The sequence below is a fragment of the Oreochromis niloticus genome, linkage group LG7 (assembly GCF_001858045.2).
Source record: "Oreochromis niloticus isolate F11D_XX linkage group LG7, O_niloticus_UMD_NMBU, whole genome shotgun sequence".
Lineage (NCBI taxonomy): Eukaryota > Metazoa > Chordata > Actinopteri > Cichliformes > Cichlidae > Oreochromis > Oreochromis niloticus.
In genome coordinates, this window is record NC_031972.2 from 56,855,335 (window position 1) to 56,881,258 (window position 25,924).

General features: G+C 41.9%; 2 protein-coding genes across 5 annotated transcripts; both read left to right on the top strand.

Annotated features, from left to right (window-relative positions):
• On the top strand, positions 1–5,432 carry LOC109202895 (carboxylesterase 5A). The gene is made up of 13 exons (XM_019361494.2): positions 1–325; positions 1,594–1,786; positions 1,863–2,004; positions 2,227–2,360; positions 3,343–3,496; positions 3,585–3,689; positions 3,811–3,909; positions 4,062–4,205; positions 4,312–4,389; positions 4,478–4,625; positions 4,739–4,888; positions 4,984–5,056; positions 5,132–5,432. Exons 1-13 carry the CDS (start codon positions 250–252, stop codon positions 5,316–5,318), a joined length of 1,683 nt encoding a protein of 560 aa, XP_019217039.1. The 5' UTR covers positions 1–249; the 3' UTR covers positions 5,319–5,432.
• A 340-nt stretch (positions 5,433–5,772) lies between these two features.
• Positions 5,773–25,924, top strand: LOC100691066 (liver carboxylesterase 2). Of its 4 annotated transcripts, none has more exons than XM_025908917.1 (13): positions 5,773–6,156; positions 20,535–20,727; positions 20,807–20,948; positions 21,172–21,305; positions 23,484–23,637; positions 23,725–23,829; positions 23,938–24,036; positions 24,194–24,337; positions 24,426–24,509; positions 24,602–24,749; positions 24,843–24,992; positions 25,101–25,173; positions 25,254–25,924. In XM_025908917.1, exons 1-13 carry the CDS (start codon positions 6,081–6,083, stop codon positions 25,438–25,440), a joined length of 1,689 nt encoding a protein of 562 aa, XP_025764702.1. In that variant the 5' UTR covers positions 5,773–6,080; the 3' UTR covers positions 25,441–25,924. The 4 variants fall into 4 exon arrangements, with proteins under 4 accessions (XP_025764702.1, XP_019217038.1, XP_013124122.1 ...); XM_019361493.2 differs by lacking the exons at positions 20,535–20,727; positions 20,807–20,948; positions 21,172–21,305; ... (7 more) ...; positions 25,101–25,173; positions 25,254–25,924 and adding exons at positions 12,810–13,002; positions 13,079–13,220; positions 13,443–13,576; ... (7 more) ...; positions 17,357–17,429; positions 17,505–18,239 and having other exon boundaries at positions 5,812–6,156; XM_013268668.3 differs by lacking the exon at positions 5,773–6,156 and adding an exon at positions 19,437–19,741 and having other exon boundaries at positions 23,725–23,823.

Below are 25,924 nucleotides of genomic sequence, written 5' to 3' on the forward strand. Positions count from 1 at the left end.
ACATCCGAAGCAGAAAGTGTTCTGGAAGTGAGACCTGAAGTGAATTTAAAGTTTAGACTTTAGATTGGACTTTAGTCCCGTGATGGTTTTGCGTCAAACTGAATGACGTTGTATCTTGCTAGAGACATTACCTTTTCCTCTTTGTGAAAGAGAAAAGGAGAAACTTCCATAAGAGGACGCACTCCTGTTGTCTTTTAGGTCTGCGCTCAGTCCTTGGAAAACAGAGTCTAGCAATCCACAGAGCCGACCATGGAGTCGCATGCAAAGTACAATTTCTTCTTCTTGATATCCAGTTTATTCCTCTGTGCTGCTGCAGAACTTCAGGGTAAGTAGGATAAAAGCGTTCTTAGCAAAATGACCTTTGTGAAATCACCTAATTTATGTGTAATGCGTGTGTTCCTTAAACCTACATGTAGTGCATATTTTTCTTTTCTTCTTCTTTTTTTGCACAGTCGGTTTTTGAAAAGCTTCTGTTTAAATCTGGCTGCAGTATCATCTTCAGTGGTATCATGGTTGTAATAGTCATAATAAATGCTGATAATTAAACATCAACTTTTGTGTTCTAAGTCCAGGTGACGTTTTACCTACAAACTGTGTTCAAAGGTGAACGATAGCAAAGAACCCAGTATGGTGTACCCATGGGAGACGATAGTATGTCAAAGGTTTTTTTTGCAGGACAGATAAAACTTCCTTTTTTTAAATTGCACCGTGCAGTTTTTATTTATTATTAAGCAGCCACCGCCCCCCCCCCAAAAATCTATCTATCTATCTAGATAAATAGACCGATAGATAGATAGACTGTGACTAAACAGAAACAGATTTCATGGTCAACTCTGCTTCTTTACCAGGATCACTGTAGACACAACACACAACAAAGGAAGTTTATGGTAAACAAACAACAAAACAAAAAGCCATTTGAGCAAGTGGCTTTTTTCAAATAAATGATGAAGTATCACACTTGGTCAGATTATTTAAACCATTTTAAACCAAAATAATAAAAGTAATAAAAATGCTAATTTAGTGTAATGGTGCTGTAGCTTAAGCAACTTAATCCACCAAATGGTCTGCATCAATAAATTAATTAAATTAGAATTTAATCAATATTAGGATAGGAATTAAATTGTCCACAGCAAAATATGAATTTGTATTCGTTTTCTGAAAGTGGTTATCCCAAATCCTGAGGATGAATATAGTGGCGAACCAGAGTTTTCTTGATATTGAATTCATTTTCATAATTAACCAATTCATAAAATTGTCCACTAGTTTTTCCTTTGATAGCAATGTGGCAAATTGAAAGCGTTAGAACTTACATTGCACACTAAGTTCAGGCTGCTCATGTATTTGTCTTAGTTATACAAACAGTATTGTAACACTGTTTTTAACATGGCTTTATATGATTGTATCACATGGAAAGTTCTGTAAGGACAAATTTTAAACTTGTCAGATGAACATAGTCTGCATAAAAAAAAGTCTGCAAAAAATAAGCTATAGAGAGCAGTCAGATATTGTATGTTTTGAGGAAAGTACTTTTTACTGGAAGATTTGTTTTCTTTTAAATATCAAGGTTTTAAGTCATTTCTAATACCCTGACAGCACCTGTAGTCCACACAAAGCTTGGGAGCCTGAAAGGTGAGTATGTGAGTGTGAAAGGGAAGGAGACTGGCGTCCATGCCTACTTGGGTGTCCCATTTGCCAAACCACCCCTCGGCCCTTCCTTGAGACTGGCTCCACCTCAGCCTGTAGAAGGATGGGAAGGAGTAAGAGATGCCACTAAGCAGCCACTAATGTAAGAAAAGTGTGCTTCAACACAGTTTGAGAAATTATTGGTTTTATTTGGAAAATTAACATTGTCTCTATTTAAGGTGCATTCAGTCTAAAGAAGCTGTTGTGGATCTGCTTGATAAACTCGGTGCAGTCCTGGCAGAAATACCAGACATCTCTGAAGACTGTCTTTACCTCAACATTTACACTCCTGCAAACAGAGCTAATGATGCCAAGCTCCCAGTAAGAACCTTTTGCTGTAGATTATGAGGGATGCTTCATCACAGTCTCAATAAAGACACCATTCTTCAGAACTCATTTGTACATTTTATCATCTAAAATGTAAACCTAAGTGTTTTTGTTTGTTTAACATTGACATTTATAAAGATTAGTTATTGTAGTTTGACTGAGACTCCAAAAGATTCTCTAATCTTTGACTGAATTCTCTTTTATTGTTCTGTGCAGGTCATGGTCTGGATCCATGGTGGGGGCTTTACGCTGGGATCAGCTTCAACATATGATGGCTCTGCCCTGGCTGCTTACCAGGACGTAGTTGTGGTTCTGATCCAGTATCGCTTGGGACTTCTGGGTTTTCTCAGGTGAATAAACTTCATCCAACCATAATCTCTCCAACGTGTCCTGGCTCTGCCTCAGGGCCTTCTCTCAATGGAACACTGGGAGCCCAGGACACCTCACCCACGAGGCGTCCTGGAGGCATTCTTGTCAGATGCCTAAACCGCCTTAACTGGCTCATTTCGATGTGGAGTAGCAGTTCTATTCTGAGCCCCTTCCAAATGGTCTAGCTCCTTACTTCTAGGGAGAGGCCAGCCACCCTTGGGAGAAAGCTCTTTGCTGCAACACCAATCCATCTGTCGATCTCCCACTTCCCTCTTCCCTCACTCATGAACCCTGCCCAGGCCTGGCTCCAGGGTGGGGCCCCAGTAACCCTATCCCAAGCAGGGTAAACTGTTCCCTCGATGTTGCACTCATAGGGATGTAACTAAACTCAAATTACCAAATTAGAACACACTATGGTTTTGTTTTTCTGCTTTTTTATTTGATGTAATATGAAAAAGAATTGAAAGTTGGCTTTATTTATCACAAAGTATAAACATAGCTTGGTAAGCAATAGCTTGGTTTTTGATTGCCTTTACCTGTTACTCAGCTTCAACAAATTTGTGGAAGTGGCATATGCAGCTACTGCCCAACTGCACAAATGGGGCCCAGTAGTAGGTATCAGAATCCTGGCACTACTAGCTGCTGCCAATAGCACTGGACTTTCTGGTGAATTTCAAGATTAACCTCAGGGTCAAACTGTCCATCTTCAGCTCTATTTTGTTCAGTTTCACCTTGAAATTTCTTCAAATCATTTTAGAGCCAATAGTCTATTTCTTTTATTTCCACAGTGTCACTAAAATAAAAAGACTCAAGTTCTTTCTAAAAATACTCGCGTACTTCAATGCTAGAGCAGTTCTAATACGTGTTCTCACAAATGCTTTAAACACATGGATAGAAGTGTCTTATGAAAACATGTTTCAATCAGGAAAAATACGTTAAAGAAATAACATTTTGTTCTATCAGCACTGGAGATGAGCACATTTCAGGGAACTTTGGTTTGCTGGACCAGGTTGAAGCTCTCAAGTGGATCCAGCAGCACATTCACAACTTTGGAGGAGACCCAGGATTAGTTACCATATTTGGAGAGTCTGCTGGTGGAGTGAGCGTGTCTCTTCTGGTAAGAATCTACAGTTAGAGGAACTTTATATAAACCTTTTCACTCTAGAACAAAACCTTAATATCTTATGTGTTACTTGAATCACCAGCTCCTGTCACCTCTGTCTGATGGGCTGTTTCACCGTGCCATTGCTGAGAGTGGCACAGCTGCGATGAATGTACTTGTGGCAAATGATCCTCTACCAGTTGCGCAGGTTAATTATCCATATTTTTCTCTTTTGGAGGGTTAAACATTTTTGTTGCAGAATAATGTGCATATTAAAATGGATTTGTTTTGCCAAATATCTGACGTTTATATTTGACATTTTACCTCAGGCAGTGGCAAACGCAACTGGCTGCAGCCTTGAAAGCACAAAGAAGATCAGTGACTGCATGAGAAACCTTGATATTGATACTATAGTGGGTTTTACACAGGTGAGATAATGAGTGGAAACATAATAGAGAATGCTGATTAGCTGAATACGATTATTATGTCATCTAAAATATTTCTTTGAAGCCTTTCATTTCTCTCTCAGCTATGTTCATACTATCACATCTTTTACTTTTGTGCATTTTATTCTCTTAAGGATCCAACTTTGAGATTCCAAGTAAATGTTGATGGGCATTTTCTGACTAAACCTGTGGATGAGCTGTTTCGTAAACATGAACTTCATGCTGTACCATTCATGACTGGTGTCAATAATGATGAAGGTGGATGGATGCTTGCATCAGTAAGTGTCACAGAAACTTGTGAATAAATTGCTCAATGATCTCAATGTGGTTTGTTGTTGTTTTGCAATTGTGAAAAAAATGTAATTTGGCTTGGTATTTCCTTAGTTTTTTGCTCCACAAAACTGGACAGAAGGACTAGATCGAGAGTTTGTTGTGAACATCGTGTCCCTCTTCTACCCCGATGTAAGGCAGACACTACCTGATATTATAATATGATCATCCCTTGACCTGTTCAAGCTTCTTTAACTGATGTGTTGCTTATTTCTTTAAGCCTAAAGCAGCATTTATCAGAGATGTGATAGCTGATGAATATATCGGAAATGGTGATGACCGTGTGAAAAACAGAGATGGGTACACTGAGATGCTTGGAGATTTGTTTTTCACCATTCCAGCGATTAAAGCTGCTAATGCTCACAGAGGTAATTTCATTTGTTTAATGAAAGATTAAGCAAATATGTTTAAAAGCCAGCACTTGATATTTACTGTTTCACACTTTCATTAACAAATATTACACACATTTGTCTAATTCTAGATGCAGGCGCTCCTGTATACCTGTATGAGTACCAACATCCTCCCAAATTCCTGCAGCAGAAAAGGCCGAGTTTTGTTGGGACTGACCATGCAGATGAAATTTTCACAGTTTTGGGATTTTGCTTCACAACTACCCATGTTAAATTAGCCAGTAAGACTTTATAAACATCTCTGTCTCAGCACAGCACTGCATATGTTTTTTTTTTCAAAGTATGAAAAATATGTTTTGCAACATGATTATTTTAGATCCATGCCCCGAGGATGAGGAACAGTTGAGCAAGATCATGATGAGCTACTGGGGGAACTTTGCTCGCACAGGGTAGGAATTTCCAACTATTGTAGATTTCACACTTCACACATTTAATAACTGAATAACAAATGTATATGTGTTTAGATCTCCTGATGGGCACAACCTAGTCCACTGGCCAAAGTATGGAGCAGAAGAAAAGTACCTGTCGATTGGTTTGAAAAAGCAGGTAACTGCTCAGCACCTGAAGAAGGAGCGATTTGTCTTCCTGACTCAGATGGTCCCAGAGAAGATCAAACAGCATGAGGAAAATGCAGAACGCAGCGAGCTGTAGAAAACTCCCATCTGGTCTCTGCTCCATCAATTTTAAAGTAATTAGATTAAACCATAATTGAATTATCAAAAAGTCTCATGAGGATGATCCGTATTCTAATAAAAAATGAATATTTGGAGGGGGGGTGTTGTTTTGTTTCTTTTAATTCAATGCAATCCAGGGTATCAGTGTATTTAAAATCTAGCACTGTAAACGTTTACAAATTAAAAAGACTTGAGAAAAGTTTTTTTTGCAGTATTTTGTTTGTCTGTGTCTTGTGCTCGTATTACCTAAAAACTTAGCACTCCATTCCCTCGAATATCCTTTCAGAAACAATATGGTTTTTTTTCACATTTTTCTTCCAACATTTTGTGTTGTGTACATCCAACTTTCAGAGGTCTTCTTGAGCAACTGTGGCAACACCCCTCTATCTGTGTGGGCCATGAGAAATGCAGTGCAAGCAAAAACAGCTGCACTTGTATTAAATACTGTATCATAGTTCAAGAGCCTGTGACACAGCATGCGCTCATAAGAATAAACTTGTAACCAAGTTCACGTTTTGAGCTTTTCGGACAGACAGACAGACAGGGAAAAAAAGAATTGCAAGAAAAAGTTGGTTTTGCGTCAAACTGAATGACGTCATATCTGGCCAGAGCCATTACCTTTTCCTCTTTGTGAAAGAGAAAAGGAGACAGCTTCATAAGAAGACGCACTCCCTCTGTCTCTTTGGTCTGCGCTCAGTTCTTGGAAAGTCCGCGGAGTTTCGCAATCCACAGAGCCACCATGGAGTTGCACGCAAAGCAGACTTTCTTCTTCTTGATATCCGTTTTGTTCCTCTGTGCTGCTGCAGATCTTCAGGGTAAGTAGGATAAAACAGTTCTTAGCAAAATGGCCTTTTCGACAACACCTAATTTAAGCCTAATGCGTGTGTTCTTTAAACCTACATGTAGTGCATATTTTTCTTTTCTTTATTTTTTTTGCACGAGTCGCTTTTTCATAAACTTCTGTTTGAATCTGGAAATAGTAATCAATAATCTTCAGTGGTTATATGCAGTAATAGTCATATTAAAAACTGATAATTAAACATCAACTTTTGTGTCCAGGTGACTTTTTACCTACAAAGGCTATTCACTATGTTCAAAGGTGAACGATAGCAAAGAACCAAGCATGGTGTACCCATGGGAGACGATTCTAGGTCAACTCTTTTAGTAGGACAGGGTGCAATTAATCAAAGTTCTTTTTTTTAAAAAAAAAAATTGCACCGTGCATTTTTATTTATTATTATTTTTTTATTATTTTTTTTTTGCAAAAGATGTTTTTTTTTCTTCCAAAAAACCCCTTTTTTGCTAACCTAATGCTGATATAGAATAAATGGAGGATTGCAGTGACTGGAGTATTGCAATGACTGCAGTGGCATGCTCAACTCTGCTTCTTCACCAGGATAACTGTAGACGCAAGACACAATGAAGGTTTATGGCAAAACAAAACAAAACAAAACAAAAGCCTTGTGAGCAAGTAGCTTTTTTCAAATAAATGATGAAGTATCACACTTTCAGTGTTGGGAAGGTTACTTTTAAAATGTATTCCACTACAGATTACAGAATACATGCCCCAAAATGTATTTGTAACCTATTCCATTACGTTACTCAATGACAGTAACGTATTCTGAATACTTTGGATTACTTAACATATTATCAAGCTTTTTACAACTACATGAATGTACTATTGCTGAGTGATTTATTGCTCGACCTGCTCGATCGTGTCTACACCCATCTGGACCAGCCAGCGAGCACTGTGAGGGTCATGTTCTTTGACTTTTCCAGTGCTTTCAACACCATCAGGCCGACCCTCCTGGGTGATAAGTTAGCAGCGATGCAGGTGGATCCTTCTCTGGTGTCCTGGATTGTTGATTACCTGACAGGAAGACCACAATATGTACGTCTCCCACAGTGTGTGTCGGACAAGGTGATCAGCAACACAGGGGCACCACAGGGGACCGTCCTCTCCCCCTTCCTCTTCACCCTATACACCACAGACTTCAGCCACTGCACAGAGACCTGCCATCTTCAGAAGTTTTCTGATGACTCAGCGGTGGTTGGATGCATCAGCAGGGATGATGAGATGGAGTACCGGGCTGTGGTCGACTCCTTTGTCACGTGGTGTGAGCAGAATCATCTGCAGCTCAACGTGGCAAAGACCAAGGAATTGATCGTGGACTTCAGGAAGACCAGGAAACACTTGACCCCTGTTTCAATCCAGGGGGTCAGTGTTGACATTGTGGATGACTACAAATACCTTGGAGTACATATTGACAATAAACTGGACTGGGCTAAAAACACCAAAGCACTTTACAGAAAGGGCCAGAGTCGTCTCTATTTTTTGAGGCGACTGAGGTCCTTCAACATCTGCCAGAAAATGCTCAGGATTTTCTACGAGTCTGTTGTGGCCAGTGCGATCCTCTATGCTGTGGCATGCTGGGGGAGCAGGCTGAGGGTCGCAGATGCCAACAGACTCGATAAACTGATCCGTAAGGCCAGTAGTGTTGTGGGGATGGAGCTGGACTCCCTCAAGGTGGTGTCAAAGAGGCGGATGTTGTCCAAAATAAAGACAATGTTGGATAACACCTCCCACCCACTCCATGACATGCTGGTCAGTCACAGGAGCACGTTCAGTGAGAGACTGAGAGTACCGAAAAGCACCACTGAACGACACAGGAAATCATTCCTGCCTGTGGCCATCTCCCTGTACAACGCATCCACTTAACACACTGGTTACTGCTACAACTACATGTTTCTTTCCAGCTATTTATTAATGTGTGACTTATGTATATATATATATGTATATTGTACTATTCTTAGTTAGCTTGTTGTCTGTTTTGTTAATGTTGGTTTATAATGGAGCACTGTAACAAAAAATAATTTCCCCCAGGGATCAATAAAGTATTCTGATTCTGATTACTATTACTGAAGGCTACTCGCCATACCAATACCAACTAGATTTTTAAATCTTAATATAAAATGAGTAACAGTAGGGTGGACATTAAGTAAGGCTGCACTTTTTGCAGCGATCTCGTATATAAAACAGGTCTGCGGCTCCGAACCGTAGTAAAGGGACCTCTGCCTAACACGTCGGGTTCCGTGTCGGGCTCGTAGCCGAAAACTAGCTTTACTTTGTTGTCTGGGTCAACGAGAGCGAGAGACAGAGGCTACGTCCACACGTACCCGGGTATTTTTGAAAACGCAGATTTTTCTATGCGTTTGCACCTTTCGTCCACACGTAAACGGCGTTTTCAGTCACTGAAAACGGAGATTTCTAAAAACGCCTGCCAGGGTGGATATTTTCGAAAACTCCGTTTTTGCATTTACGTGTGGACGAGAAAAACGGAGAAAACACAGCGTCAAAAGTGTGCGCCTTTTTTGACGTCACACTGTGCGCCACGTTATTGTTTCGGTGAAATGAATTTCTACAATACTGTTAATTGTACTCTCTGCAGTGTTTAAATGCTTACATATACACACACAGTTACAGTTGTCACTACCCGATCTGTACCGGATCTGTACCGGAAACCCGATCGGTACCCCGCATGCGCGAAAGGTGTCTACTTCCGGTCGAAGCGTTTTACGATAGTTACGGGTCAGAATATCTGTTAAGATGTTAAGAATAATAAGTATATCTTAAAATTTTTGCAATAATGAAGCATTTCAGTACAATGTAGACAAAACCGAAAAATAAAAAGATAGTTACGGATCAGGACTCTCCGATCCTTACTGCACATGTACAGATGTTTTCTTCTTCTTCTGTTCGTTTAATGGCAGTTTACTCCCCAGTGTACGAGGATACCGCCACCTGCTGACCGAGCGAATGAACCCTGTTATAAACTGAATTAGCGTCATTTCAAATGCGTGTTAAATTTGATTTAGCGATAGTCAAGTGTGTTTATGCTTGTCTGTGAGGAGAGGATTGTTGGAATAGTGATGATGATGTCCGCTATCACTGTCAATTGTCAGTAAACACTTAATCTGGCTGATGAATCTTCACGTGACACATTGCTAAGTCAATATTATTAAGTCTGTAATTAGGCGCCATTCTTATTATTTTACGGAGCTTTTGTTCAATCGGGGGACGCTCTTTGTTGAGGAGAAAAGCATGAATTTGTTTGTATACGGATTATCCATTGTTTAAATGTCCCGGGCACTCGAAAAGGAGGCAGAGCTGTTGAGAAATGCTAGGAGCTAACTGGGCGCTAACCGTATCATTCAAATATAGGGCGTTTATCAATATGCGTACTTGTGCGTACTTGCGTTCTCGTGTACTCGTGATACGTCATCAGTCGGAGACCAAGTACTGTTCCAATTCGAAGTACGCATCACGCCGAGAACGCGAAAAAGTCCCGGATGTGTTCTCGATCCGCCCGTTTTATCGAGCATGCATCGGTGTAGACTTGGTACAGCTAAATATCCCAGAATGCATTTCGTCCAAAACTCAACAGCGGACTCCCGCACATCGTTTCCAACCCCCCCCCCCCAAACCGCTCGCGGACTTCTCACTACTCAGGTTAAAGAAACCCCAGCAGCTGTCTATAGTATTGAGTGTCCACTAGAATAGAAATAAAAGCGTTCTAACATCTCACCTGCTTGTTTTTATTAAGGTATGTACACGTATGTACATGTACACTACTTTTATTAATAGAGGTTTCACTACTGAGGTTAAAAATGATATATAAGTCACTTAGATCACTTCTAAATGTTAATGTTTGGTTTATTTCAGTGTTTTATTTGTTCCTGAGTAAACTGGTTTGGCTGTGATTAAAGTTAAGCTTCATAACATGCTACTCACAGTTAAATTAGGAGGGGACGGCAGTAAAAACTCCGGACCTGTGACATCATCACGCACGCAGGTGTTCCGACTGTACAAATCACGAGTCCGTGCTCGCGTACTTGAGAATTGAGAAACGGCCGACGAGTCCGTGCTCGCGTTCTCGGCAGGTACGTACTCCCGTGCGTTCTCGGCGGGTACGTACTCACCGAGAACGCGAGTACGTACTCGCGTACTTGGGCATTGATAAACGGCCATATTGAATGTCGCAATGTTGGAAAAGAGAGGAAGTGACGTAAGATTTGCGCATGCGGGGTACCGATCGGGTTTCCGGTACGGATTGGGTAGTGACTGTCCCTCCACACATACGACTCGGTTCTGCTTCCATCTTTGTTTACTATTTCCTACCGAGGCTTCTAGACTTCTGATTGGCCAACATTTCTACACGGTTAGGAATATATCGCCACCTGTTGTTTTGGCATGTTCCTAGCAGCGTTTTCCTTCATTTCTGCGTTTACGTGTGGACGGGATTATTTTTTTAAACGAAAACGGGAAATCTCCGTTTTCAAAAATACCCGGGTACAAGGCATTGAAAGGCTGCTCCAACTGAACTTATTGTTTCTGAGGAAAACACGAACACAGTGTACAGTTGAGTCTTAATAGCTTACTTACAACTGGACTACACTGCCCACGAGGCTACATTCTTTAGGTCTATACCTCTAACACTCTGCCTAATGCCTTTATATTAAATAAATTTTTGAACAATAATTTTAAAAAATATTTCTTCACTTCATTATGCAGGCCGCAAGTAGAGGTAACATGGGCCACGAGATTGAGCCTCTTAATGCGTGTTTTGTTTGGGTTTCCACCAACGTGGAATTACTAATAGAAAGGGGACAGCATAACATGTGAAACAGGAAAAGACCACCGTCTAATCCCTTTATTTCAACAAAGTAACTGTATTCTGAATACCACCTTTTTAAACGGTAACTGTAACGGAATACAGTTACTCATATTTTGTATTTTAAATACATAACGCCGGCACATGTAATCCGTTACTAATCCAACACTGCACACTTGGTCAGATTATTTAAACCACTTTAACATACAAAAAAAAATAATCATAATAAAAATGCTCATGTAGTGTAAATACCAAGATACAGCTGTGTGGGGAGGATGTAGGACCTAACCTAATCACTCAAACACGGGATCTTAACTGAAAACGGCAGCTTTACTGCTGGAAATAATTCTACACTTTTACAGAAAACCAAACTGAAAACAAGAAACTAGAAATAAAAAACTCAAACCAAAAAACTAGGAATTTACTAGGAGTGACACACAGCAAAGAGGGTGTACAATGTGACAATGGACAGAAGAAAAGACAGGGCTAAACTACACAAGGGAGTAACGAGCTAGGGACACACAGCTGGGACAAATCAGATATAACTCGGGCAAGCAAAACTCAAAACAATGAACACGGGACATGAGACTATCAAAGTAAAACAGGAAACACAAGACAGGCACAGAGACACAGACTTGACAAGGAGGCACGGCTGACTGGGGAAACAGGGAACATAGGACACAGGAACAGAAATTAAACACAAGCTGAGATGAACACTGAGGGAGGGAGAACTAAGATTACTGAGAGCTTGAGAAAAAGGGTAAGAAACCAAGAACAATAATAGACAAAGAATAATAAACCAAAAAAACCAAACAAACAAACATTGGGTCACCAGAACCAGTACCATGACAGTAAATGTGCAATAAAACAGGCATGTGTCATGAACCAGCTGTGTGCAGGCAGGAGAGGACCCAAAAGCAAACTCACAGACAGGACGAAATGAGAATTTAAAAAACGCAGCTTTATTTGCTGGATGCAACAGGTGATACAAAGCACAACAAAACTAAACTGGGAAAACTAATTTCACGAGGAAACACAGGGAGAGTAACACACACCAATGAGGGCAGACACGACACAGAACTGATGGAGACGTGGACATAAATACACAGAAGGATAACGAGGGACATGGGAGCACAGGGAACACAGCTGATACTAATAATTTTAACAAGACAGGGAAGGAGCAAACACAACGTGACGTACACTGACGGGAGACTATCAAAGTAAAACAGGAAGTACACAGAGACACGGACAGATGGGGGAGCGAGAAAACGAGGAGAGCATAGACATAACGGGCTGAGGAAAACATGGAATAAACCACAAGGAGGAGAAACGAGGTATGGGAACTCACAGATACACAGAGGGGGACACAGGGGGTAAAGACACGAGGGGAAATCTAATAAACTAAATGCTAATCAGGACAACCTAGGTACTATGGAATAAACAGTGGACCTAAAACATAAATAAGACCAAATGACAATAATACAAGAGAACACAAAATACCGGGTAGAAGTCCCGGGACCATGACAGCATGTCTCTGTAGTTTGAGCTCGATCAACATAATCCACCAAACAGTGTGCATCAATAATTTCATTATTAGAAATTAAACAATCAATAATGATAGGAATTATATAGTCCACAGCAAAATGTGACTTTTTATTGTTTGTTTTTGACAACAAGCTATAAACAGCAATCAGATATTGCATGTTTTGAGGAAAGCATTTTTCAATGGAATTTTTTTCTTTTTTTAATACAAAGTTTTATGTTATGATTCTCACTGATTTCTAATATCCTGACAGCACCTGTAGTCCACACAAAGCTTGGGAGCCTGAGAGGTGAGTATGTGAGTGTGAAAGGGAAGGAGACTGGCGTCCATGCCTACCTGGGTGTCCCATTTGCCAAACCACCCCTCGGCCCTTCCTTGAGACTGGCTCCACCTCAGCCTGTAGAAGGATGGGAAGGAGTAAGAGATGCCACTAAACAGCCACCAATGTAAGAAATATGAACTTCAACACAGTTTGAGAAATTATTGTGTTTATTTGGAAAATTAACATTGTCTCTATTTAAGGTGCATTCAGTCTAAAGAAGCTGTTTTGGATCTGCTTGATAAACTCGGTGGACTGCTGGCAGAAATGCCAGACATCTCTGAAGACTGTCTTTACCTCAACATTTACACTCCTGCAAACAGAGCTAATAATGCCAAGCTCCCAGTAAGAACCTTTTGCTGTAGATTATGAGGGATGCCTAATCACAGTCTCAATAAAGACACCATTCTTCAGAACTCATTTGTACATTTTATCATCTAAAATGTAAACTTAAGTGTTTTTGTTTGTTTAACATTTAAATTCTTAAAGATCAACTATTGTAGTTTGACTGAGACTCCAAAAGATTCTCTAATCTTTGACTGAATTCTCTTTTATTGTTCTGTGCAGGTCATGGTCTGGATCCATGGTGGGGGCTTTATGCTGGGATCAGCTTCAACATATGATGGCTCTGCCTTGGCTGCTTACCAAGACGTAGTTGTGGTTCTGATCCAGTATCGCTTGGGACTTCTGGGTTTTCTCAGGTAAATAAACTCCATTCATCCGTAATCTCTCCAACGGGTTTGCCTCAGGGTCTCCTCCCAGTGGAACACTGGGAGCCCAGAACTCCTCACCAAGGAGGTGTCCAGGAGGCATCCTAGTCAGATGACTGAACCTCCTTAACTGGCTCCTATCGATGTGGAGGAGTAGCGGCTCTACTCTGAGCCCCTCCTGAATGGCCAAACTCCTCACCCCATCTCTAAGAGACAGGCCGACCATCTTTGGGAGAAAGCTCATTGCCACAGCACCAATCTGTCCATAAAAATTATGAGCAGAATCTGTGATAAAGGCCAACCCTGGTTGAGTCCAGTACCCCAGAGGAACAATTATGATTTATGGTCAGCAATGCAAACCAAGCTCTTGTAATGGTTGTATAAGTACAGAATCAACCATGACAATGGGCCTGAAACCCCATACTCCTGAAGCATCTCACACAGAATACTCTGAAGCACACAATCGAATGCCTTCTCCAAGTCCACACAACACACATAGGCTGGTTTGGCGAACTCCGATACACCCTCAAATATCCTTGAGAGGATAAAGAGCTGTGTTCCACAGGAGGAACGGAGGAAAACCACACTGTTCCTCCTGTACTAGTGGTTTGACTAACTGTCAGACTTTTCTTTCCAGCACCCTGTCATAGAATTTCCTGTGGAGGCTGAGGAGTATGATCCCCATATAGTTAAGCACACTCTCTGATCCCCCTTCTGGAAGATGGGAAGCACAACCCAGGTCTGCCAGTCTAGAGGTATGGCCCCTGATCTCCATGCAACATTGTAAAGGTGTGTCAACCAAGACAGTCCTACAATATTCACACCCTTAAGGAACTGAGGGCAAACCTCATCCACCCTAGGAGCCCTGCCACCAAGGAGTTGTTTAAACTACCTCAGTGGCCTCTCCCCTGGTTAAGCATGAGTTGCCCTCCTTATCCCCAGACTCTGCTTCTGCTACAGAAGACGTGTCAGTGAGATTAAGGAGGTCCTCCACGTATTCCTTTCTCCGCTTGAAAATATCCTCAGCTGAAGTGAGCAGCACTCCACCCGCACTTTACACAGTGTCTGTAAAGCACCCTTTTCCCCTCCTGAGCTGCCTGATAGTGTTCCAGAATTGCTTCAAGGAGGTCTGAAAGTCTTTTTTCATGGCCTCATCAAACTCCTCCCACACGCAAGTGGGGAGGAGTTTTCAGTCACTGCCCCAGTAGTATGGTCTCCCAGTAGTATGACAGAGTCCCCCAGTTGGAGCACCCTCAAGCACCCCACTCAGGACCTCCAATAACGCTGGGTACTCTGAAGTGTTGTTCGGCACATGAGGGCAAATGATAGACGGTACCCAGCTCGAATGTGCAGGGAACAAACCCTTTCATCCACCGGGAAATCCCCCAACATACAGTTAGCAAACCAAGGGGATACCAGGATACCCACCCCAGCCTGAAGCTTCTCACCAAGTGCAACTCCAGACTGGGAAAGACTTCAGCACCTCTCCAGGAGCCTAAGACATGCACTGAGGTGAGCCTGACTATATCTAGCCAGTACCTCTAAACCTCTCACACTAGCTCAAACTCCTTCCCCACCAGAGAGGTGACGTTCCATGTCTCCATCACCAGCCGCAGTAGTCGGGTATCAGTCTCCCAGGGTCTCCACCCTTGACCGCCACCGACACACACTGCACCCGACCTCTACGGTGCCTCCCATGTCCCTTCTTCAGGCTGCATGGGTCCCGGTAACCCTATCCTAGGCAGGGTAAACTGTTCCCTTGATGCTGCACCCATAGGAATGTAAATTAACTCAAGTTAAATTAGAACACACTATGGTATTGTTTTTCTGCTTTTTTATCTGATTTTATAAGACAAAAAATTTGAAAGTTTGCTTTATTTATCACAGGGTATAAATATAGTTTGGTAATCTTTTACTACCTTACCCTGTCACTCAACTTAAACAAATATGTGGAAGTGGCACATGCAGCTATTGCCAAACTAGACAAATGAGATCCAGTAGCGAGTTTCAGTAGTGGATTATTAGCAGCAGCTGGCACTACTAGCTGCTGCCAATAACCTATAAATAGAAGTGTCTTGTGAAAAGATATTTCAATCAGGAAAAATACATTAAAGAAATAACATTTTGTTCTATCAGCACTGGAGATGAGCACATTTCAGGGAACTTTGGTTTGCTGGACCAGGTTGAAGCTCTCAAGTGGATCCAGCAGCACATTCACAACTTTGGAGGAGACCCAGGATTAGTTACCATATTTGGAGAGTCTGCTGGTGGAGTGAGCGTGTCTCTTCTGGTAAGAATGTACAGTTAGAGGAACTTTATATAAACCTTTTCACTCTAGAACAAAACCTTAATATCTGATGTGTTACTTGAATCACCAGCTCCTGTCACCTCTGTCTGATGGGCTGTTTCACCGTGCCATTGCTGAGAGTGGCACAGCTGCGATGACTGTACTTATGGCAAATAATCCTCTACCAGTTGCGCAGGTTAATTATCCATATTTTTCTCCTTTGGAGGGTTAAACATTTTTGTTGCAGAATAATGAGCATATTGCAATCGATTTGTTTTGCCAAATATTTGACATTTATATTTTACATCTGACCTCAGGCAGTTGCAAACGCATCTGGCTGCAGCCTTGAAAGCACAAAGAAGATCAGTGACTGCATGAGAAACCTTGATATTGATACTATAGTGGGTTTTACACAGGTGAGATAATGGGTGGAAACATAATAGAGAATGCTGAATAGCTGAATACGATTATTATATCATCTAAAACATTTCTTTAAAACCTTTCATTTCTCTCTCAGCTATGTTCATGCTATCACATCTTTTACTTTTGTGCATTTTATTCTCTTAAGGATCCAACTTTGAGAATTCAAGTAAATGTTGATGGGCATTTCCTGACTAAACCTGTGGATGAGCTGTTTCGTAAACATGAACTTCATGCTGTACCATTCATGACTGGTGCCAATAATGATGAAGGTGGATGGATACTTGCATCAGTAAGTGTTGCAGAAACTTGTGAATAAATTGCTCAATGATCTCAATGTGGTTTGTTGTTGTTTTGCAGTTGTGAAAAAAAAATGTAATTTGGCTTGGTATTTCCTTAGTTTTTTGCTCCACAAAACTGGACAGAAGGACTAGATCGAGAGTTTGTTATGAACATCGTGTCCTTCTTCTACCCCGATGTAAGGCAGACACTACCTGATATTATAATATGATCATCCCTTGACCTGTTCAAGCTTCTTTAACTGATGTGTTGCTTATTTCTTTAAGCCTAAAGCAGCATTTATCAGAGATGTGATAGCTGATGAATATATCGGAAATGGTGATGACCGTGTGAAAAACAGAGATGGGTACACTGAGATGCTTGGAGATTTGTTTTTCACCATTCCAGCGATTAAAGCTGCTAATGCTCACAGAGGTAATTTTATTTGTTTAATGAAAGATTAAGCAAATATGTTTAAAAGCCAGCACTTGATATTTACTGTTACACACTTTCATTAACAAATATTACACACATTTGTCTAATTCTAGATGCAGGCGCTCCTGTATACCTGTACGAGTACCAACATCCTCCCAAATTCCTGCAGCAGAAAAGGCCGAGTTTTGTTGAGACTGACCATGGAGATGAAATTTTTACAGTTTTGGGATTTTGCTTCACAACTACCCACGTTAAATTAGCCAGTAAGACTTTATAAAAAAAATCCGCCTCAGTGCTCGATCTGTTTTGTTTTATTGATTGAAAAATGTTTTGCAACATGATTATTTTAGATCCATGTCCTGAGGATGAGGAACAGTTGAGCAAGATCATGATGAGTTACTGGGGGAACTTTGCTCGCACAGGGTAGGAATTTCCAACTACTGTAAATTTCACACTTCACACATTTAATAACTGAATAACAAATGTATATGTGTTCAGATCTCCTGATGGGCACAACCTTGTCCACTGGCCAAAGTATGGAGCAGATGAAAAGTACCTGGCGATTGGTTTAAAAAAGCAGGTAACTGCTCAGCACCTGAAGAAGGAGCGGTTTGTCTTCCTGACTCAGACTGTCCCAGAGAAGATCCAACAGCATGAGGAAAATGCAGAACGCAGCGAGCTGTAGAAAGCTCACATTTTGTCTCTGCTCCATCAGTCTTAAAATAATTACTCTAAACCATAATTGAGTTAGCAAACAGTCTTAACACACACTATGAAATATTAGTTACTGTGAAGGACACTTTTTGGTAACACATTTGGTTTTACCTTGATCATTTCCAGTCTAACATATTTTGTTTTTGAATCCCTGATTGCGTTCTTTAAAAAGTGTTATTCTTTCATTTTCACAAAACTGAACACACTGGTATGAAAGAGTTAACAATAGCCGCCTGACCCATGTCTCCTGTTTATAACCAGCACTGTAAACATAGGGTATGTCGAATAATCCTTCATAATGAAAAGAGCAGTTTTTGTATAATTTAAGACATTGATAATGGATAAACCAATGCAATTGTTTTTATTTCACTTGAATTAAAGTGTAATTGTGAAAGTGAAAGAAAATAGCAGAGAAAAGGGAAATCATTGTTTTGGATGATAGTTGAGAGCAGCTGTCTTGTATTGCAGTGTTGTGCACATAAAAAAACCCTGGTTAAAATAAACAGATGTGACATCCTGGTTCTTTTCGGTTTTTATTTTTTTCTCATAAGAGTGGTTAAACTGAAAAGCACAAGTCTACAATTACAGGCATATGACATTGAAAGTCATACAAAGAAACACTTTTAAAAGGTAAATCATTCAAATAGCTGGGTTTACAAGTATGGAACGAATTCAACAGCGTCGAAATAAATGAACAATGCTTTAGCAGGTATTTAATGTTTGCAAATATGATTGAAGCTGCAGTCATTGTGGCTTCATAGTGTAGTGATTTACACAATTCAAGATCATGTGTTGAAATGCTCTTCCAAATCAAACATGCTGAGTTAACTGCTGTGATGACCCTCTGTGACACCAGCAGCCAAAAAGAGCCTCCTATTAGTAAAGCTGCATTGTCATTTTAGGCAAACACACACTTTATGAATTTTGTGTCCCTTTATGAAATCCGGATTATGTACCTTATAGTTTAGGTATATTATTCTACTGCAGTACTCACCTTAACTTCATGCCTTGATAATACTTTAGGTGTTGTGATTAGCTTACACGTTTTCATGGCTGGTGCAAAACTGCTTTTTGTCTTTACACCTATTTATCCCACTCATATTACCTATATAAGAGTGGTGAATGGTGATGCAGGCAGGTTGTTTGTTAGGCATTACCTCTACTAAGAGTATTTGTACTGTATGTGTGTTTTTGATAAAATTGTCTGGCACGTAATATATTTCAGTAGTCCATTTGAGAAATCTGAGCAGTTGTTTAGCTATGGGGCTTGTATGTGTATTGCTAGTGTTACCTGATAACTTAGCACTCCATCCTCTAAAATATGGTAGTTTTTTTGGTTGGTATCGGTACTAATTTAAAAAATATACCTCAAGCGTGCACTATGAGAAATGTCTGAATATTTTTGTGCTGACCGTCATGTCTTGGATTTTTTTTCTATACATATTTTATATATTTTATAGCACATTTAAACAGCAGAAGTTGACCAAAGTGTTTTAAAGACCGGCACATTTACATTACAGTGTATTTACGTGAAAAGCTTAAAGGTGTGTTTTACTGCGAAAAGTAAAAATCACTGTGATTTAATGGTCATTAAAATGGTTTCAAAATTTGGCAAACTGGTCATGATTCGCTGCTCTCCACTACATAACCTCACTTTATTGGTTGAAAGTATTGGTATGAGCACTACAGCTCAATCTGCCTCCACGCGTCTGCGTTTGGATACTGCGTCCCTCAACACGCAGTCTGCCTAACCTACAGACTACGACACCGACTGACTTGGCAGCAGTAGGACAGACAGTTTGCTGTACTTTGATCGCTTTTTGCTGTGGCTTAAAATCAGTGCAATCCCGTCACACCCCGCAGGATACAGTACATGCGCTTACTTCTCTTCGCTTTTCTCTCACTTTTTGCACGATCGTGTGTCGTAATATGCCCCAAGACCACCATGACGTGCCATGCCAGGCAGACTTTTTGCTCTTTAATGTCCGTTTTATTTCTCTGTGTTGCTGCAGACCTGAACGGTAAGTAAGAGGAAACACTTCTTTGAACAACATTTGTCATTCGTGCCTTTGCGTTTATTCATCTATAGACTATCGACGTTTTTTGTTCATAAAAAAGGTCTGCTCATAAATGCCTCTATGGAAAGTGATCACCCCCGCAGTAAGATTGTTTGTTTACAAACTAACTAACTAATAGATACTCTTTATTGGTCCAGGTAGTAAAAAAACCAAACATTTCCTGCATTTAACTCATCTTAAGTAATGAAAGAAGTAAGACTTCTTTCTGTCGATTAAAATTGGTGGAATCACGTGACACCCTGCATGTTATATTAAGTCTTAAGTTACAGGGAGAAAGCCTCGCATGAGGAGGTACTGCCTCTCCTGGCTCTTTTCTTACTTTTTGCAAAGTCGCTGATTGTTGTAATCTGCAGCAAGACCACAATGAAGTCCAATGCAAAGCTGAATTTCTGGTTTTCAATGTCCGTTTTATTTCTCTGTGTTTCTACACACCTAAATGGTAAGTGGAAGAGAAACTCTTCTATGAGCAATTTATCTCTGGACCGTGCACCTCCAGCTGTATGTCCACGACTGGATCAAGGGCACATAGTGTTTATATTAACTGACTCTAGTATTTTATTACTGATCTTCACATAGCTGGGGGACTGTAATTTGGTCGAAACTACAAATAAATAAGCACATCTATTTTTCTGCTTATTGTATCTTTGTATGAGTATTTTTGAAAACTGAAATATTAGATTTTATAAATTATTTTGCTCTTTGTTATGAGTCGCACTGATTTCTAATATCCTGACAGCACCTGTAGTCCACACAAAGCTCGGGAGCCTGAAAGGTGAGTATGTGAGTGTGAAAGGGAAGGAGACTGGTGTCCATGCCTACTTGGGTGTCCCATTTGCCAAACCACCCCTGGGCCCTTCCTTGAGACTGGCTCCACCTCAGCCTGTAGAAGGGTGGGAAGGAGTAAGAGATGCCACTAAGCAGCCACCAATGTAAGACATCAATGCTTCGGTTTTTGCAAAACACAGTCTGAGGAATATCAAGCATATATTAAATGTTTTTATTTTTCAGGTGCATACAGCCTGAACGGTTTGCTTTGGCTCTGCTTGATAAACTCGGTTTCTTGTTGGCTGATATCCCAGACATCTCTGAAGACTGTCTTTACCTCAACATTTACACTCCTGCAAAAAGAGCTAATGATGCCAAGCTCCCAGTAAGAATCCTTTGCTGTAGGTTTTGAGCATTGCTGGTCATCACTGAAGAAAAGTTGGGTTTACCTATATATCCAAATATTTTTTATTAAATTCATGTTAAACATTAGTTTAATAATCCTTGACTGAGACTCATGTAGTTTGCTCAGCTGGCACAGAAATTGCTTTGAAGGAAAGGTAGGAATGAAGAATCAAGACATCAACATCTTTTATTATTCTTTCCAGGTCATGGTCTGGATCCATGGTGGAGGCCTGTCTGTGGGATCAGCTTCAACATATGATGGCTCTGCCCTGGCTGCTTACCAGGACATGGTTGTGGTTCTGATCCAGTATCGCTTGGGACTTCTGGGTTTTCTCAGGTAAATAAACTCAAGTTACCAAATTAGAACATACTGTTGTTTCAATGGTCATGGTCCGAATGGACCATGTTCAGTGTCTCCATCGCCGAAGCTGCTGCATTGAGCTGCGGCCGCAAGGTGGTTGGTGCCTGCTGTGGTGGTAATCCCCGAACCAAATGGTGGACACCAGAGGTGAAGGGAGCCACCAGGCTGAAGAAGGAGTCCTATCGGGCTTGGTTAGCCTGTGGGACTCCGGAGGCAGCCGACAGGTATCGACAGGCCAAGCGGAATGCGGCTCGGGCAGTGGCTGAAGCAAAAACTCGGGTGTGGGAGGAGTTCGGAGAGGCCATGGAAAAAGACTTTCGGACTGCCTCGAAGAGATTCTGGCAAACCGTCAGACGTCTCAGGAGGGGAAAGCGGTGCTCTACCTGCACTGTGTATAGTGCTGGCGGAGCGCTGCTCACGTCGACTGAGAAAATTGTCAGGCGGTGGAAGGAATACTTCGAGGACCTCCTTAATCCCACTGACACGTCTTCCGAGGAGGAAGCAGAGTCTGGGGATGAGGGGAATGACCCGCCAATTTCCGGGGGCGAGATCACTGAGGCAGTTAAACAACTCCTTGGTGGCAGAGCCCCTGGTGTTGATGAGGTCCGCCCCGAGTTCCTGAAGGCTCTGGACGTTGTAGGGCTGTCCTGGTTGACACGCCTCTACAATGTTGCGTGGAGATCAGGGGCAGTACCCCTGGATTGGCAGACCGGGGTGGTGGTCCCCATCTTTAAGAAGGGAGACCGGAGGGTGTGTTCCAACTACAGGGGGATCACACTCCTCAGCCTCCCTGGGAAAGTCTATGCCAGGGTGCTGGAAAGGAGAGTTCGTCCGCTAGTCGAACCTTGGATACAGGAGGAACAATGCGGTTTTCGTCCTGGTCGCGGAACACTGGACCAGCTCTTTATCCTCTCAAGGATACTTGAGGGTGCATGGGAGTTTGCCCAACCAGTCTACATGTGTTTTGTGGACTTGGAGAAGGCATTCGACCGTGTCCCTCAGGGTGTCCTGTGGGAGGTGTTGCGGGAGTATGGGGTGTCTGGCCCATTGCTACGGGCCATTCGATCCCTATACAACCGTTGCAAGAGTTTGGTTCGCATTGCCGGCAATAAGTCGGACTCGTTCCCGGTGGGTGATGGGCTCCGCCAGGGCTGCCCTTTGTCACCGGTTCTGTTCATAATTTTTATGGACAGGATTTCTAGGCGCAGCCAAGTGGCGGAGGGCTTTCGCTTTGGTGGCCTCAGAATCTCATCTCTGCTTTTTGCGGATGATGTGGTTCTGTTGGCTTCATCAGGTGAAGGCCTCCAGCTCGCACTGGAACGGTTCGCAGCCGAGTGTGAAGCAGCGGGAATGAGGATCAGCACCTCCAAATCTGAGGCCATGGTTCTCAGCCGGAAAAGGGTGGAGTGCCCACTCTGGGTCGGGGATGAGTTCCTGCCCCTAGTGGAGGAGTTCAAGTATCTCGGGGTCTTGTTCGCGAGTGATGGGAGAAGGGAGCCGGAGATCGACAGACGGATTGGTGCTGCGGCTGCAGTGATGCGGACGCTGCACCGGTCCGTCGTGGTGAAGAGGGAGCTGAGTGTAAAAGCGAAGCTCTCAATTTACCGGTCGATCTACGTCCCTACCCTCACCTATGGCCACGAGCTGTGGGTAGTGACCGAAAGAACGAGATCGCGGATACAAGCGGCAGAAATGAGCTTCCTCCGAAGGGTGGCTGGCCTCTCCCTTAGAGATAGGGTGAGAAGTTCGGCCATCCGGGAGGGGCTCAGAGTAGAGCCGCTGCTCCTCCACATCGAAAGGAGCCAGTTGAGGTGGTTCGGGCATCTGACAAGGATGCCTCCTGGACGCCTCCTGGGTGAAGTGTTCCGGGCATGTCCCACTGGGAGGAGGCCCCGGGGCAGACCCAGGACATGCTGGAGAGATTATATCTCTCGGCTGGCCTGGGAACGCCTTGGTGTTCCCCCGGATAAGCTGGAGGAGGTGGCTGGGGAGAGGGAGGTCTGGGCTTCTCTGCTTAGGCTGCTGCCCCCGCGACCTGGCCTCGGATAAAGCGGATGAAGATGGATGGATGGATGGACTGTTGTTTCAAAGACAGCTCATCTTCACCACCTCTAAATCTAGCTTAGTATGCCATTACACTCATTGTTTTATCAGCACTGGAGATGAGCACATTTCAGGGAACTTTGGTCTTCTGGATCAGATTGAAGCTCTCAAATGGATCCAGCAGCACATTCACAACTTTGGAGGAGACCCAGGATTAGTTACCATATTTGGGGAATCTGCTGGTGGAGTGAGCGTGTCCCTTCTGGTAAGAATCAATCTCCCTGATAAAGGATTTTATATAAACTTTTGCTGTGGAAAACTACCTTTAATGTGTTCTTACTTAAATTACCAGCTCCTGTCACCACTGTCTGAGGGGCTGTTTCACCGTGCCATTGCTGAGAGCGGCACAGCTGCTATGGATTTACTTGTGGAAAATGATCCTCTACCAAAGGCACAGGTTATTTTATACATGTTCTTATTCTGGGGGATGTGAATCATTTTTCATTGTACACCAATAAGAATAATACAATAGATTTGTTTTTCTAAATTGATATCTTTCCACCAGGAGGTTGCAAATGCATCTGGCTGCAGCCTTGAAAGCACAAAGACATTTGCTGATTGCATGAGAAGCCTTGATATTGATATCATAGTGGATTTTACCAAGGTGGGTACTGGGTGGAAACCTGATGTGGCTTTCTGATTAGCTGAACAGTCTCATCATGTCTCTTAAATAACTCAAGTGAATTATTTTTACTTATTTATTTATCTTTTACTGTTTTTATGCTATTGAAATTTTTATTTTTGTACATTTTATTCACAAGGACCGACGCTTAAGATGTCCTGTAAATGTTGATGGGCATTTCCTGACAAAACCTGTGGATGAGCTGTTTCGTAAACATGAACTCCTCACTGTACCATTCATGACCGGTGTCAATAATGATGAAGCGGGATGGATGCTAAAAAATGTAAGTGCCCATCAAAATTTGATATCTTATTTTTCTTTAAACTGGCAATGATAAGTGTAGCTGTGTTTCTTTTTTCTCTTTCTTTTAGTTATTCATTAGTGTTCCACAAAACTGGGCAGAAGGAATGGATCGGGACCAAGTCATAAATGCAATGGCCTTCTTCTATCCCAATGTAAAGCACACACTGCCTGATATCACAAAATGAACCCAACCCGCTCAACCTGCTCAAGCATCTTTGACTGATGTGCTGCTTTTTTCCTTAAGCCTAAGGATGCATTCATCAAAAATTTGATAACTGATGAATATATTGGAAACGGTGCCGACCATGTGAAAAACCGAGATGGGTTCTCTGAGGTTGCTGCAGATATTATATTCAATATTCCAGTCATTAAAACTGCTAATGCTCACAGAGGTAACTTTTATAGATTAATGCACATTTATCTGGAAACAGTTTTTTCATATTTACCACCCTTACTAAGTGTGACACCTGTTTGTCTAACTGTAGAGGCGGGTGCCCCTGTATACCTGTATGAGTACCAGCATTCCTTGAAAATGGTGCAGAAAAGAAGACCGAGCTTTGTTGGGAGTGACCATACAGATGAAATTTTTACAGTGCTGGGATTTTGCTTCACAACTACCCACGTTAAACTCCCTTGTGAGTGAAACCTAAAAACTTTAATCTGACCATGAGATATTTGGGTTGTCTGGTTATGTGGGGGGCGTTTTTTGGAGTGCAGGATTTTTTACAAGATTATCTTTTTAGATCCATGCCTTGAGGAGGAGGAAGAGTTGAGCAGAACCATGATGAGCTACTGGGACAACTTTGCTCGCACAGGGTAAGCTTACATGTTTTAGTATAGTAGGAGATAATACTACATACCGCATTGTTATATTGTGTATGTCTCTCTGTGTGTAGGTCTCCTAATGGGCACAACCTTGTCCACTGGCCAAAGTATGGAGCAGATGAAAAGTACCTGGCGATTGGTTTAAAAAAACAGGTAACTGCTCAGCACCTGAAGAAGGAGCGGTTTGTCTTCCTGACTCAGACCGTGCCAGAGAAGATCCAACAGCATGAGGAAAATGCAGAACGCAGCGAGCTGTAGAACACTCACATCTCTTCTCTGTAACGTCCATTTTTTATATCATTACCAAATAATAACAACAAACAAGTTAATCGCTTACGGCTTAATCGCCTGCCTTTCCACTCTACATTCACACAAAACTCATACTAGCCAGTACACTATGGTTAATAGTAGATATGTGATTCAGTTCTGCTGCTTGTAATCAGGGTTTAAAATGTTTTAATGAATTCAATTTATTTTAATTTATATAGCGCCAAATCACAACAACAGTTTTCGCAAGGTGCTTTATAATGCAAAGTAAATGCCTTACAATAACCCCAGATGATCCCCTTATGAGCAAGCACTTTGGTAACAGTGGAAAGGAAAAACTCCCTTTTAACAGGAAGAAACCTCTGGCAGAACAATGGCTAAGACAGGGGTAACTATTTGCCGCGATCGGCTGGGGGTGAGAGTAGATGACAATACACATGCAAAACATTGTGAAATAAACAGATTTGACAACCTG